The following is a 13,292-nucleotide window of genomic DNA, read 5'->3' as shown; positions in this document are numbered from 1 at the left end:
TTCCATGCCCTTTTCCCGGAGGAGAACAGAGCCCCGTTTGTACTGGGCCCTCACCCCATGTCAAGTCAAGGCTGGACCATTCTGTTTGTGTGTATATCACTTTATAGAGAGGCTCTCTGTGAAATTAAGTGGGAGGATTATTAATGAATATACAAAAATTGGGAACAGGACGAAGGCAAACAAAAGCAAAATTAAAGCCCTTGAAAGGCTAAATAAATGAAAATAAAATTACACTCACAATAAAATAGTCGAACACACTGGTGAGGTAGAGTGCTGAAAGAAGGAAGGGCATCCTACCCAAGTCTCTGCAGTAGCTTCAGTTGTGTCAACAGGGTGGAAATAAACACTTAAAATTAATACAAAGCATGCGTGTTCGGCTCTCACCGTCTCTGGACGTTTCTTGTCGCTCAGCTCATCTCTGTCAAAGCACTGGGTGAGGATCTTGTTCTCGGACTGACACATCACCTAAACGAGAGAAGCACACCTACAAATCAGCCAGGCTCGGCCACACTGGAGTTGACACTGCCCGACAGAGGTGGGGGGGGATTTCAAAAGTGCCCTTAAACTGAAAATACATGAACGAGTTCATTAGCTACCACACCTTTGCCAAGATGAGTACGGTGGCCGAATTACCATAAGCCACTCTGTAGTAATACCAATTAGCTGTGCCCCGCACTGCCTCTGCAGGTGGCTGAAGGACAGATGAGTCATGCTTATGATTTGATTGGGAGAGCAATTGCATATTTCAAGCTTTATTATTCATGAACAGAAAATACTTTAAAAATAGACATCAATACAATTTCAATTAAAACACAGATAGAAGATCATCATCATACAGTTCGTTGCTGCACATGGTAATTAAGCACAAAGGTGCTTGAGTCAACATACAGGTAGGTTTCTTTAAGTTATGGTCATTATCAAACCCTGTCCTGTTTCAAAGTGCCCAGGGAATATGTAACCAGGTGGCAACCCACACACACACATAAAACTACTAATTGTATTTGCATACTTTACAAACATAATGGTGTCCTTTTTTGGGGCTTGGTAGTCATTGTTTATTTTCACTGTTCGCTGTAATTAGCCTTGTTAATCTATATCCTTTTCCTCAAATAAAGTCACGGAGATCTGACGAGGCAGCACGCATTCATTAAGAACAGCTGCGCATTACAAGAACACTATTTAAACTGCGGTCAGGTGATGCCGAACAATGCACGTGTTCGAGTCAGCAACTACTCCGTCAATCTTCCTTTCCCTCATTAAGAGCACTTGTCATTAGTTAGTTTATTTTATTATGTTAAACAAGATATGCTCTCAGCACAGCTTTTCCAATCAAAAGGATCACGCCACTTCACACATACCAGTTAATTAGACTAATGGGGGATTTGTCTTCAGAGCAGCAGACATGAATTTACTTACTTTAGATCAAATTAATTCAATTTTATAGTGCAATTGAAAGTGTACTGCCATACTGTCACAAAAGCTAAAATATGTACAACTACATGCTGTCAAGATAAATCACGTAGTGCGAAAACTTCAACAAACTATAAATCCTAGAGATTGGTAGAGAACCTTTATTTCCACAATTTGAAACACCTGTTTGTTGATTCTCCATGAAACATGCATCAGTAACTTGGACGGGGCCCATAACTGCTACACAGATAAGTGCGTTTCCACCCAGCATAAAAACTGTCTCCGTGTGCGCAGTATTTCTTAAAACTTGTTGGCTGTATTTTATCTAGACCTGTCCTACTAAACAGCTGGGTCCTGGCTTCTTTTAGACAAATTATTCATCTTTGAAGCCTGGTTACTAATGCACTTAATCTCCCATTGATTTCAAACGTATTCCTCCATTCTGAAAGTGAATTTATCCGAGCGTGTTTCAATAACAGTCTTTATGATCTTCATGCCGAGATGACTCGGAATATAGACTGTAGGATTATCCAGCCCTCTCACTCCTTGTGAGCATTCTTGTTTCCGGATGCATACGTGGTTTCTCATCTGCAGCCATTGTTTGTGGATACTTGGTCTAAAATGCTTATTGTTTGGCCTTTTGTCCCATTGTTCTACAGATTTGGCTATTCTAAGGTGACATTTCAATCCAAAGTCCATTGAATAGTTTGATACAACTCCTGACAATAAAAATACCTCCGCTGGTGAAATAGTGGGTTCCGAAACTGACCACAATATGCTTATTTAAATTAAACGCGGTATCCCTTTAAGACAGGCCTGTCAATCAAAATTCCTGGAGGGCCACACATGTCATCTTCTGGTTTCTGTCAGTGGGAGCTCTCAGTTACTTCATTAACCTACATATTTGGTCGATTACACGTACAGAACATGGTGTAAAGTTTTTTTTTTTTTTTTTTTTTTTTTTTTTTTTTAAGTATTTCATGCTGGGTTGGAAGAAAAGCAGGTACGCACTATTTCTCTCAATCGAGACCCCTACGTTAGTAAAAGTGCTGATTATCCACTTAACTACAGCAAACTACGCCCCTTCCTCGGCCTAAAGTAGGCAATTTAAAACGATGTTGTCGTCATTTTGTTGTTGGTTGTCTGCACTATACATGTAAACAGTTGGCTTTTAAACAGCCTAAATATGGTTGCGTCTACACTCCGGAAAATGTAATCTCGTACTTGAAAACTTGCGACTCGAGACGCGCTCAAGGAGCAGTGTTTCGTGTGTTGCTGCAATCTTGCGGTTCTGATGACAAAATACATGAGAAGCATTTTGGGTTTGTAAACAGAAGTGCATGCTGGGATACTGTACCATGAAGCATTGCTCTGCGAGGAACAAGGCCTTAAAGAGACCTATAAAAACTGCAGGACTGGATTTGAAGAACGTTTTACGACATAAGCTCTATAACAAGAGCCCAGGAGAGAACGTTCTGGGTTTGTCATATTTAGGAAAAAGAATGTTGGGGTGGAATATAAAACTAGATCCAACCTTAGACCCCCTAACACAAGTCACAACAAAATGATTGAGGAGGACAGCAATCTTTTTCTGCAAACATACAACTCACCTCTTTGAGGTTCCTGAACAGCAAGTCATTGTTCTTGTCCAGAAAGCCTGGTAGAGGAGAGAAAAAAGTCTATTCATCGATCCAATGCAGGGTCAATATGAACATGATTCTCTAATTATAAACAAAACCTCCCCCAATTTCACCATGTCATTTGCATCTCAGATTACCCAGATGCACTTTTCTTTCCTTTCAGTCACTCCTGTGACACCCTGAATAGATCCCTGAAAGACCATCATAACTAGATCCACAGAGGTCTGGGCTACATTTGAAACCAGATCAATACATGTACTATGCTGTACAAGAACACCATTTAAAGGAAAATCAAGGTTATATCAACAACCTTGCGACAAAAAAATGTAACAATTCTTCCGATGCGTTTCATTTACTGTTCAGTAACCTTCAGTCGAGAGCACTTGTCACAGCAACAGAGCCCTCTCACCGTTGACATTGTAGTTGACTTCTCCAGCGTAGTGAAGGAGGCGGAACTCCTCGCGGCCCATCACTTTCCGAGTCTTCCCATCGGCCAGTTTGTGTCTGAAACCACCGGGCATCTCATTATAACGCTGACAATACAGCTTGATATCATTACATTGTTGAGCAGATTTGTTTTCAAGGTTACAGTTTAACAAATGGTTATATTAAAGATGCCACTTAAAGACTATGAGAAAGCTGCAACATCACTATAAAAACAAAGTAATCTGCAAACTACTATGAAGATAATTAATGGGAAAAATTGTTCAGAGGACACATGTAGACCACTCCCATCTGCGCTTAAACGTTAACGGGAATCACAGAGACTCACGTGACGAAGTGAGCGTGTCCTCCAACAGTGTCCTCCAACTTCTCAAGGAAGGTGATGTCACTGGCATCACCTGGGCGCAGGCATTCCTCATCCTGACCGAGAGAGAGAGGAAAACATTAAGAGGTGAAGGGAGATGGAGAAAAGAGGAGACATAAGTCCCACACAGGGATAGTGACACACACAGGAGAGAGACTCTTACCAGGATAGAGATGATGCCTTTGAACTTCTCTTCCACTAAATCGCAGATGATCTTGTTGTTGAAGTACTGCACCGGCTCCCACTGAAACACACAACGACAAGACTGACTACTAGGGCTAACACAGATGCATGCCAAGACGATCCTTTCATCATTTTCCATTTGCTTTTGTTTAACTGCAAAAATAGAACTTAAAAAATGAAAAAGCTAACCAAAAATGTAAATAGAAACTGATAGCAAAATACAGTTAGCAGTCAATATTAAATAAAATAAGGTTTTAAACACTACAACAGCAGCAGCAGCATCAATAACAACAGCAGCAAGTAAACAGCAATCCTTTTAATAGGGTGGGTATTTTACCATTGATACACATACCAGTGCCCCCAGTGTAACAGAGCACAGAGGGGGTGGGGAGGAAGGGCGGGGGGTGTCAAGATTACCGTGATGCCTTCAGACTCGTACTCCTCCTGCTCCGACTTCAGCGTCAGCTCGATGAACAGCTGCTGCAGCTTCTCATTGCAGTAATTAATGCAGAACTGCTCGAAACTGAGAGAGACAGAGACACAGCGCTCACTCTCTCTGCGCCGGCTGGATCACGGGACTGTGACCGCAGGCTCTCAAAGCTCAGGCCCTGGCAGCCCCCCGCTCTGCCTTCGGGGTTTTGTTCCAGGCAGAGCTCTCGCCCATGCTTAACAGTCGCTACTTCAATTAGATATATTATAGAGCCCCTGATGTTTTCTGGGTTTTAATTATTGATCAAGAATCAGCCATTATCCATATGGTGAGACTTTCTTAATGAAACTGAATTAAAGGCATTTGGACAAACAAAGTTGTCTTATATAGCACCATGACTTGCTATGTTAAATAAAAATATATACACACATTCTGACTGGAGCTGCTGTGTAACTATTGACCTATGGGTGTCTTGTTTCCTTCTATGTAAAGCACCTGAACAGATGACTTCAGTGACACTTTAGTCCACTGTACTCATGTAGTGTGTGACTGAGGCAAGGTTACCTGTTGTGTTGAAAGACTTCAAATCCGTATATATCCAGCAGCCCAATGACTGCAGCGCTTTTCCGGCCTGGGTAGATGGGGTCCTACAGGGGAGAGAGAAAAAACACGGATGAGCAATACACAACACACCTGAACTGGTAAACTGGGATTGACACAGCTGAGCAACTGGCAGTGAAGAAAGCCAGTGTGTTGCACTGTTTTAAGCTTTGGATCACCCATCCTAACCAAAGGCACAAGTGCTAGGTTGAAGCTCCGATACTTCGAAAATGCATTTCTACTGTTTCAAACCAATCGATGGACTTTGTCAGTATTGGTACTGGCAGTCTAGTTTTTGCCAGTTTAGTATTTGAACTGATATCTGTACTGACTTCGACTGTGTAAAACATAAGCTCATCCATGCACTACTTTCCCAGAGATGGAGGTAGATTTTAGATGTCTTGAGGCTTGTAAATTGAGCGTTAAGGCATTGCTAGACAGACTTTGCTGATTAATAACTGGGAGCAGTCTGACAATAGAGACGTATTTAATGTTTGTTTGTTTGCTTTTTTACAGAAAAAAGCACCTTGGATATTTGTAGACCCAGTTTGTTACTGTTTGTTAAATCAGCTGTCCACATTCCATTTGATTGGCAATCAGTCCTAATCAAGACCAGATAAACAGCTGCCTTAAGAATACAGAAAATGGCAAATGATCAATTAAAATGAAATCATTTCAAGATAGTTTGTATATTTTTACATTCATAAAACCTTTTAACACTCAATTTAATGCATTTTTGTTTTCGTTTCTTGACAACTATATGCTCCAGCTTAACCTGGACCTCAACAGACCTGATCACTAAGGGGAATGTGAAGTAATCACCACTAGGGGGAGCTAGAGGGATGAAGTCAAATCATACCCAAGAGCAATGCCTTGCAATTTAACAAATTCCTTTTAAAGCAATCATTCCTATTTAGTATAAATGTGCAACTGTATCGATAGTACTAATAACTATTGATCCACATCTGATTAAAAAATGTACAAATGCAACAAAAAAAAAAAAGTACTATACTGCATTACACTATACTGTATTAATTATATACTTCACGAGATTGAGTTTACTCAAGTAATACTGATATCATGTACAGATCCTGACAAGCAAGCCAAGCCAAATTGAATATTATATTAATAGCTATATAAAACGCGCTTTAACTGTGTGGGAGCTGAGGGGTATGTGCGGCTGCGTGGTGTGAGGGGAGATGAGGCTCGGGGTACCTTGTACGACAGGGACTCATTGATCTTGTTGACCAGCCAGCTGAAGGTCCTGCCGTACACCGCCTTGGACAGGGCGTCTCGGGCGTACGCAGCCTGCTCCAAATTCAGGGGGCTCATCAGCTACACGGACAGAGAGATGGAATAAGAAATTGAAATCCTGGTTAATGATGAAACTGGTAATCATTGTGAGTTGCCAGGATTTTAGTAACCCATCAAGATGTACATGGGTAGCAGTTTGTTTTTTCCTGGAGGAATGAGGGTAAACCACCTTGATCCTAGTTACAAAGAGGCCTAACCTCTACTCCCCACTGTCAGGCACAATCTGTAACTAACCCACAGCATACATTGAAGGAGTTGTACTTTTTTTTAAGCCTCTACGATTTTCTTATTTCTAATCAAATCAAAATCCAGAACTGACACCAGTTGATGGGAAGAAGATGAAGGAGTAGGACAAGAAAAACAAATGCAACACAAATCGGACAAATAAGAGAAAAAGTCGGAGGTGCCCAGCAGTCTTACCTCTTCCCCTTTGGCAATGATCTTCTTGTGGGTAAGGGCCTCCTTCAGAGCAGTACCCTCCACGCCCAGCAACTGCACATGACACGGGAGAGGAGAGTTCACACACCAGAGGTTTGTGGGTGATGCAACGCACTACACTACCCCGCACCTACAATATTAACAGTGTGGACGTCTCAACTGGGGAGTCTTATTTGTTGGTTTTGTTGGTTTTAGCACTACATGCTTACACCACATACGTACCCTGGCCAGGTATTTGATCTGCGTTTCTGTGGTGATCTGGGAGTTGCCCGCCTCGTCCCCTGCGAACTGCACGTTGCCCAGATGCAGCACGCTGGCGATGATGTTCAGCAGCTCCTGTGGAGAGAGGCGAGAGAGGCAGAGTAAGCAGTGCGGACAGCTCTGACAGGCCCTGCAAACAGCCCACAGCTCAGGCGCAAAAAGAAGCGGTTTTAAAGCAACCGGAGCCAAACGATTGCAGGCGTAGGGATTCATGAGGAAGGATGTCTGAGGGCTGTGAGGTCTGCATTGGTGCTTTGGGAATGGGACATGCAAGGTCATTGATTTGGGAATGGACTTCTAATTGACCTGTTGGACTGTACTACTTGAATGCAAGTGTCTTTTCCTGTTGGCAATGGGACTGATCATTAGTCACTTTTGACAATGGATGCCAAGTTACTGCTTTAAACTTGCTACATTTGGTAACAAAGGGCTCAAGAGTCGCATTACCCCACTGAACTCCACAACCAGCCCTGTAATCCCCCACACTCCTTAACCCGAGGAGTAAATCCTGCCAAATATTTTCCAGGAGCCACTTGTTTTGCTTGAATTATTCATCCACATTAAAAGGCAAGAAACAAAAGCAGCATGAATAAAACAATGCAGCCAATCAATACCAGTTCGTACCTCTAGCGCATTGCTTTTGGGATCTTCCAAAGCTGGGCACGTGCGCAATTTAATCACCAAAGCTTCCTGCTCCTCCATTCCCCCTCACTTTTAACTGGCTATATCGAGACCAGCCTGTTTACATGTCTGGCTCCAAGCCCATAAATAAATTAAACGCATTCCCAGGAAGAAAGACTTGCCAGACAAGATGCCCGACTGCCCTTTACAATCTTTACAATCTCCCGGGGTTCAACTGCATTACAATTGGTCTAGAACTAGCTAGGAGAGAATTGCTTATAATAAGGCAGCTGTTCAGAACGGCACAGTGTCTCGGGACCTTTCGACACCTGCTTAAGACGCACTGCCTTGAGATCACACCTGTTGACCATTGTGATCTTCTCTCATACCCATGTTACTCACTGTAACTTGTGGATGGATTTTTATAGTGATGTAATGTCACATTGTGTAGCCTATATATAGGGCATTGCTGGTTAGTGTTGACTAAACCATGAATGAAAAATTGCCTTAGATGAATGCTCTCACCTCCACTTCATCTTCGCTGAAGCCAATCACAGTCAGAGCCTTGCGAACCGTCTTCCAATCGTTCTTGTCGTTGATGGAGCTCACTTTGGGACAGTTACCCTGAAAGACAGCATCCCAGAAACATTTCAGTTCACATTATATATAAGCAGGCCCTTTCATCACAAAACCAGGCACAAGTCACAGTGTTTAGTCTTACAACACAGGGCATAAACCTCTATGAACAGAAAGGCTCTCAAGGCTCTTTCATTGTGTCATCTTGGGATAAACTGGACGTTTCTGAATTGCTGTCAATTGAAATTACACGGTTTAAACAAATCAACAAACACCTTGCAGGAGATAAAATGTTAATGGAGTGGAGATGCACACCGCTTTCTCAGTGCACAATAAAAGATTTTTATAGAATGCGTATTGCTCAGTATTGTAGGGGGAAAATGTTGATAATGATAAAGTAAGAGGTTTTAACAGATGGTTCCATACACTTACAAATGAGGTTTTCAGTGTGGATTTTTAAAATAGATCCTTTGCCTTTATCAATACTGTAGCCCTCATTAAGCATTCACATGTAAGACAAAATGCATCTCCATTAACAAAATGTTTGTATAAAACAAACCAGGAGTAACATGGCGGCTCTCAGGGACCAGGCCACCCCTGCAATGAGGCGTTCAGGGCTGGGAGTAACATATCAGGCTTGGAGAAAAGACATAAAAACAACAACTAATTGAATCGGGATGTTCAGCGAGCACTGGGGAGTCCCTGAGGGTTAGTTACACTAAGTCAGACACCCTGGCTAACCGGCAAACTGAGTGGCTGTGTAGCAACTGCTCATTTAATAGGCTTCATCACAGCGAGGGCTCAGCACGACACTGGGATTTAATATAGATGAATAACCAATTCACAGGTAGCCATGGTGGAAATGGATTCTTTTCATTTTCCACTTTTATTGGTCTTGTTTTATGAATGCTCCCCAAGCACTTGCAGTTTTTGACTGTGTTGACTGCTTTCATATAAAAGTCACAAAAAACTAATCACAGTATTTATAGAACTGTCTTGAAATTGGTGTGCTTTCTCCCCCAGTGCACTCTGGGAACAAAACTATATATATATATATATATATATATATATATATATATATATATATATATTCTTTTTTTTATTGTATTTATCAGTATGGATTGCACTTGGTTTTTTTCTAATAAATAAATATAGAAAAGTAATTTCAGTAACCTGACAATAATTCCTGAAAGTATTGTTGAGCAATATTGAAATTGCATGACCTTGTTTCACCCTGCTGGGAAATGTCACACACACTGAAAACTATGGGCATGTGAAACTGACTCTCTCCCCTGCCACATTATATGGGTTTCCAATCTTATTAGAGATGTACAGTAGTCTTCCAGGTCAACAGATGGAAGTGTGATCTGCATCTGTATCTGGGTTTCAAGTAAAGGGAAAAGCCACTACAGTGAAACTTAGCCTTTGATGGCCATTGCAAAGCATTCCTGCACTACTAGACAAAACTGTATACATTCCAGCAACAACTGCAAAGTTAGTTATTTTTAAGGTACTTCATTATTTCAAGGAGAAGAGCCAAGACTTTAAAAGGCCCACATGCATGAAAGTAAAATGTTTCATATGGGTATACGAAGTGAGGGAAACTGTAAATGTATCGAAATGGTTGAATGAATCCCTGTGAACTGACCGCCATCTTTGCAAATTGGCAAGGGTTCAAGTTTGCTATTTTGAGGCTTGCTATTAGTGAATTATAATTTAGTATGAAGGTCTGACAGGGCTCACAGAGTACATGAGCCTAGCACTCCCCAGACTCTAACCCATGATTTTAGGGGACGTTTATTTTGACGTAGCACAAGGTTTCCAGCTGTAGCCCTTGTAACCTAGTTACACCATCAGTTGCACATATACTATACGGTAAGATTTTTTTGAAGGGCTTTCACAGCAGATGTCTTACAATTCAGTGTAGATAAGTAGGCCTGCATCTGGGCTTGAAGGCCTGGCCAGACTGACCTTGACAAGGTACTGGTACTGTTGGGCGTTCCTCTCCAGTCCCAGTCGGCGCAACAGGTCCTCCTCCCCTCCCTCGATCAGCTGGTAGAAGATGTGGAAGTTCCTCTCGCCGTGATTCTGGTGCACCACCCGGGACTTCTCCAGGAGGTAGTTCAGGATGTGCCCCCCCACCGGAGCCCCCTGGGAAACGAGCAGAGCAGCGTCACACATGGCTCCAGTTATAACCAAACAGCTGCTGCATTCGGGTTCGGGAGATGGAGGAAAAACCTCAGACAGCTGGTCTGAAATCGGAATTGGAGCGACAGACCTGGAACTGGGGCCGACTACACTGAATTGAGGTGAACTGGAAATGTGATTTTTAGCTCCTGACTCCCTTCTTTGATGCTCCTAATTATATCTGTCCTGCTTCCTCCACTTTAAACTGCCTTCATCTACTGTTGGTAATTATGTTCCTGTTGAACTCTGCACATAGCACTGGTGTAATTATCTTATTTTGTTTTGACATGAACTACACCTGAACAGAACCACAGACTTGCTCTTAGTTAATATTACACCAATCATGTCTAAAATTGTATAGTTTTTTTCTTGTTCCAGTACATGTTTCTTGAAATGTATATATTGTATGAAAACTGTACATTGCCTTGGGTGAGGGAATTTACAAATAAATACAAAATAATAAATAAGGAACAAAGGGGATTGATCCAATTTCTGCTGACAATACACTGCAGGTGAAAATTAATTAATAAATGAATACCTTGAAATCAAACTGAATATCCATGTATTTTCCAAATCTGCTGGAGTTGTCATTTCGGAGAGTTTTGGCATTTCCAAAAGCCTGGAGACAGAAGATAAAAACAAACAAATGTCTGAGTGTGAGTGACTGATGCAGCTCGATGATTTTGTTGTAGAATAGATGCAGACTGAAGTGTTTTGTTGGAGGGGGGCGACACTCACCTCCAGAACAGGGTTAGACTGCAGTAGTCTGTCCTTGACCAACTCCACCTTGTCACTAGCGGGGCAGGTCACAGCGTAGTACTGCAGGATCTTCTTGGACGCCTCTGTCTTGCCGGCACCGCTCTCCCCGGAGATCAGGATGCACTGGTCCTTCCGCTCCGTACGCATAGCCCGATACGAATTGTCAGAGACCGCATAGCTGTGGAGGAGGCTCTATTTGGTAAATAGTTGCTTCAATGAACGTGACTGCTTGGCCTAACTGCTAAAGATTTTATTGCTTTTGCACCCTCTGAAATATCTACCCTCCACAACACTGGACAGTCTTTAATACTGATTCAAGAGGAAGATCATATACGTCTAAATACAAAACAGACGATTTCTAATACATGTTGGGATAGTTCACACAGCTAATCCAAAATACTCTCCAATGCTCTGTTCCTTATTTACAGCGGTGCTGGACATGTAAAGTGTGGCCCTGCCATCAAATTCCTGACAGTGAAAAGTAGAATACAATTACCACACAGAGTTAAAAACACAAAAAAATAAATTCAGACCATCTCTTAAAAGGCCTCATTCAAAATGTCCTTATCAACGAGGCATGCATGAGTGTTGTTGCAGAGTTTGGCATTGTCAGACTGAGGAAATATCGCCGGTGATGGCTGTGATAACAGGGTGACTGGGCTTCCTCCTGTTTGTGGTTTTAGCAGAACCGGCTGCACTGAGATGTGGAAAGAGTAGAAAGAAAGGGCTGGGCAGAGGTCAGCTGTTCCCAGTAATGCTCCTTCACGTCCTTCTCTAAACCGAATCATGTCAATTGAATGCAGCCCAGTTCTTACATCCCACACTGGGTCCGGCTTCCAGTGTGCTCTTTATTTGTAATGGTTAGATTTCGATTTTCATTTTTTTTTTTAAACTGGTCAATTTTAACTTTATACGCCTCACTTGAGAATATCGAAATACATTGACTATACAGGGCAGTTCCTAATTGTGTGATTTAAGAGGCGAGACAGGTCCAAGCGAACCGTATCAGTTCAAAGAAACGTGTAAGGGAAATAGTATAAACACCACTGGAGGGAGACAAGGGGGTTCTCCTAGAATTAGAAGATATTCCTAGCTGGTACAATCTATAGAGACCACCAACCCCCCCCCCCACCACTTCTTCTTCCTCCACACCGCAGTCAAAACATCTCCATCTACATAGACGGAAAACATCCAGACGTCAGGAAAGCAGATGGAGCCATGAACTCGTAGCGGTTGCATAATGCGCTCCTTGTTCATAGGGATCCCCAGTCTCTTAGCAACTGTTAAAATAGCACACAAACACCAGGCAGCGCTACGGCTGTTCGGTTCTCCACAAGCCACAGAGGCACGATCTGCTGCTTAGGTTATTAAGCAGTGTTATGTAAATGATGGAACTAGTCTTGAGGTGTTAACATAATAAGCCTGACCCTTAAAGGAGCACAAACTCTTGAACTGAACTAACTGCCAATATGGTTCAGCTGCCACCTACCCAATGCAGAAACTAACCTTTAACGCAAAGTTGCTGATATTACTGTTGATTATCACACAAGCCCATGATGACGACTTAATCACTCCCTGCTGGGGTTTGAACTCACATGTGGGGGGAGACCTCATAGAAGTTGACGCCTCGGTATCGCTCCATGTGCTGCTTGGAGTAGATCTCCAGGTCCTTGTATGGGTTCACAGACACAAGCACCGATCCAATGTAAGTCTGAGGAAAGAGGGAAAGGACGCAGTCTGGTAAGCCATCACATCTCATTCCTTCTTTCTCTCAGTTGGTGAGATGCCAACGCAGTATATAAAGTAAGTGCAGGCTGTCAACAATGATCCAAATAACTGCAAAATGGTGCCCAGTTGCAAGAATCGATAACATTAGATTGTGCAAAGGGGATGCATTCAGTAAGAAACAGTGTAGGACTTAGAGGGGAAAAAATATATAAAAATCAATCAATTAATTAATAAATTCACTGCTACACTGAGCCCCATCATATTAAAATCAGTAACCCCAGACATTGAAGGCTAGATCTGTTTTCCATCTTTGTGATGGTCATCAGACACTGCTGGT

General features: G+C 42.3%; 1 protein-coding gene across 5 annotated transcripts in view; it reads right to left on the bottom strand.

Moving 5' to 3' along the window:
- LOC136718370 (unconventional myosin-Ic) overlaps positions 1-13,292 on the bottom strand; it is an 84,236-nt gene that overhangs the window by 14,676 nt on the left and 56,268 nt on the right. For all 5 annotated transcript variants that reach the window (XM_066696071.1, XM_066696073.1, XM_066696074.1 and 2 more), the window contains 15 exons: positions 12,823-12,938; positions 11,207-11,405; positions 11,007-11,087; positions 10,253-10,432; positions 8,231-8,329; positions 7,046-7,159; positions 6,806-6,877; positions 6,287-6,406; positions 5,036-5,118; positions 4,459-4,564; positions 4,022-4,102; positions 3,823-3,914; positions 3,460-3,554; positions 3,021-3,067; positions 385-465 (listed from right to left, as the gene is read on the bottom strand). In XM_066696071.1, the coding sequence (XP_066552168.1) occupies positions 385-465; positions 3,021-3,067; positions 3,460-3,554; positions 3,823-3,914; positions 4,022-4,102; positions 4,459-4,564; positions 5,036-5,118; positions 6,287-6,406; positions 6,806-6,877; positions 7,046-7,159; positions 8,231-8,329; positions 10,253-10,432; positions 11,007-11,087; positions 11,207-11,405; positions 12,823-12,938 (1,566 nt within the window). The remainder of the gene's footprint in view (positions 1-384; positions 466-3,020; positions 3,068-3,459; positions 3,555-3,822; positions 3,915-4,021; positions 4,103-4,458; positions 4,565-5,035; positions 5,119-6,286; positions 6,407-6,805; positions 6,878-7,045; positions 7,160-8,230; positions 8,330-10,252; positions 10,433-11,006; positions 11,088-11,206; positions 11,406-12,822; positions 12,939-13,292) is intronic.

The sequence above is a fragment of the Amia ocellicauda genome, chromosome 22, assembly GCF_036373705.1.
Source record: "Amia ocellicauda isolate fAmiCal2 chromosome 22, fAmiCal2.hap1, whole genome shotgun sequence".
Lineage (NCBI taxonomy): Eukaryota > Metazoa > Chordata > Actinopteri > Amiiformes > Amiidae > Amia > Amia ocellicauda.
The sequence above is the reverse complement of the archived record's forward strand: the minus strand, read 5'-3'. Positions and strand labels throughout refer to the sequence as shown.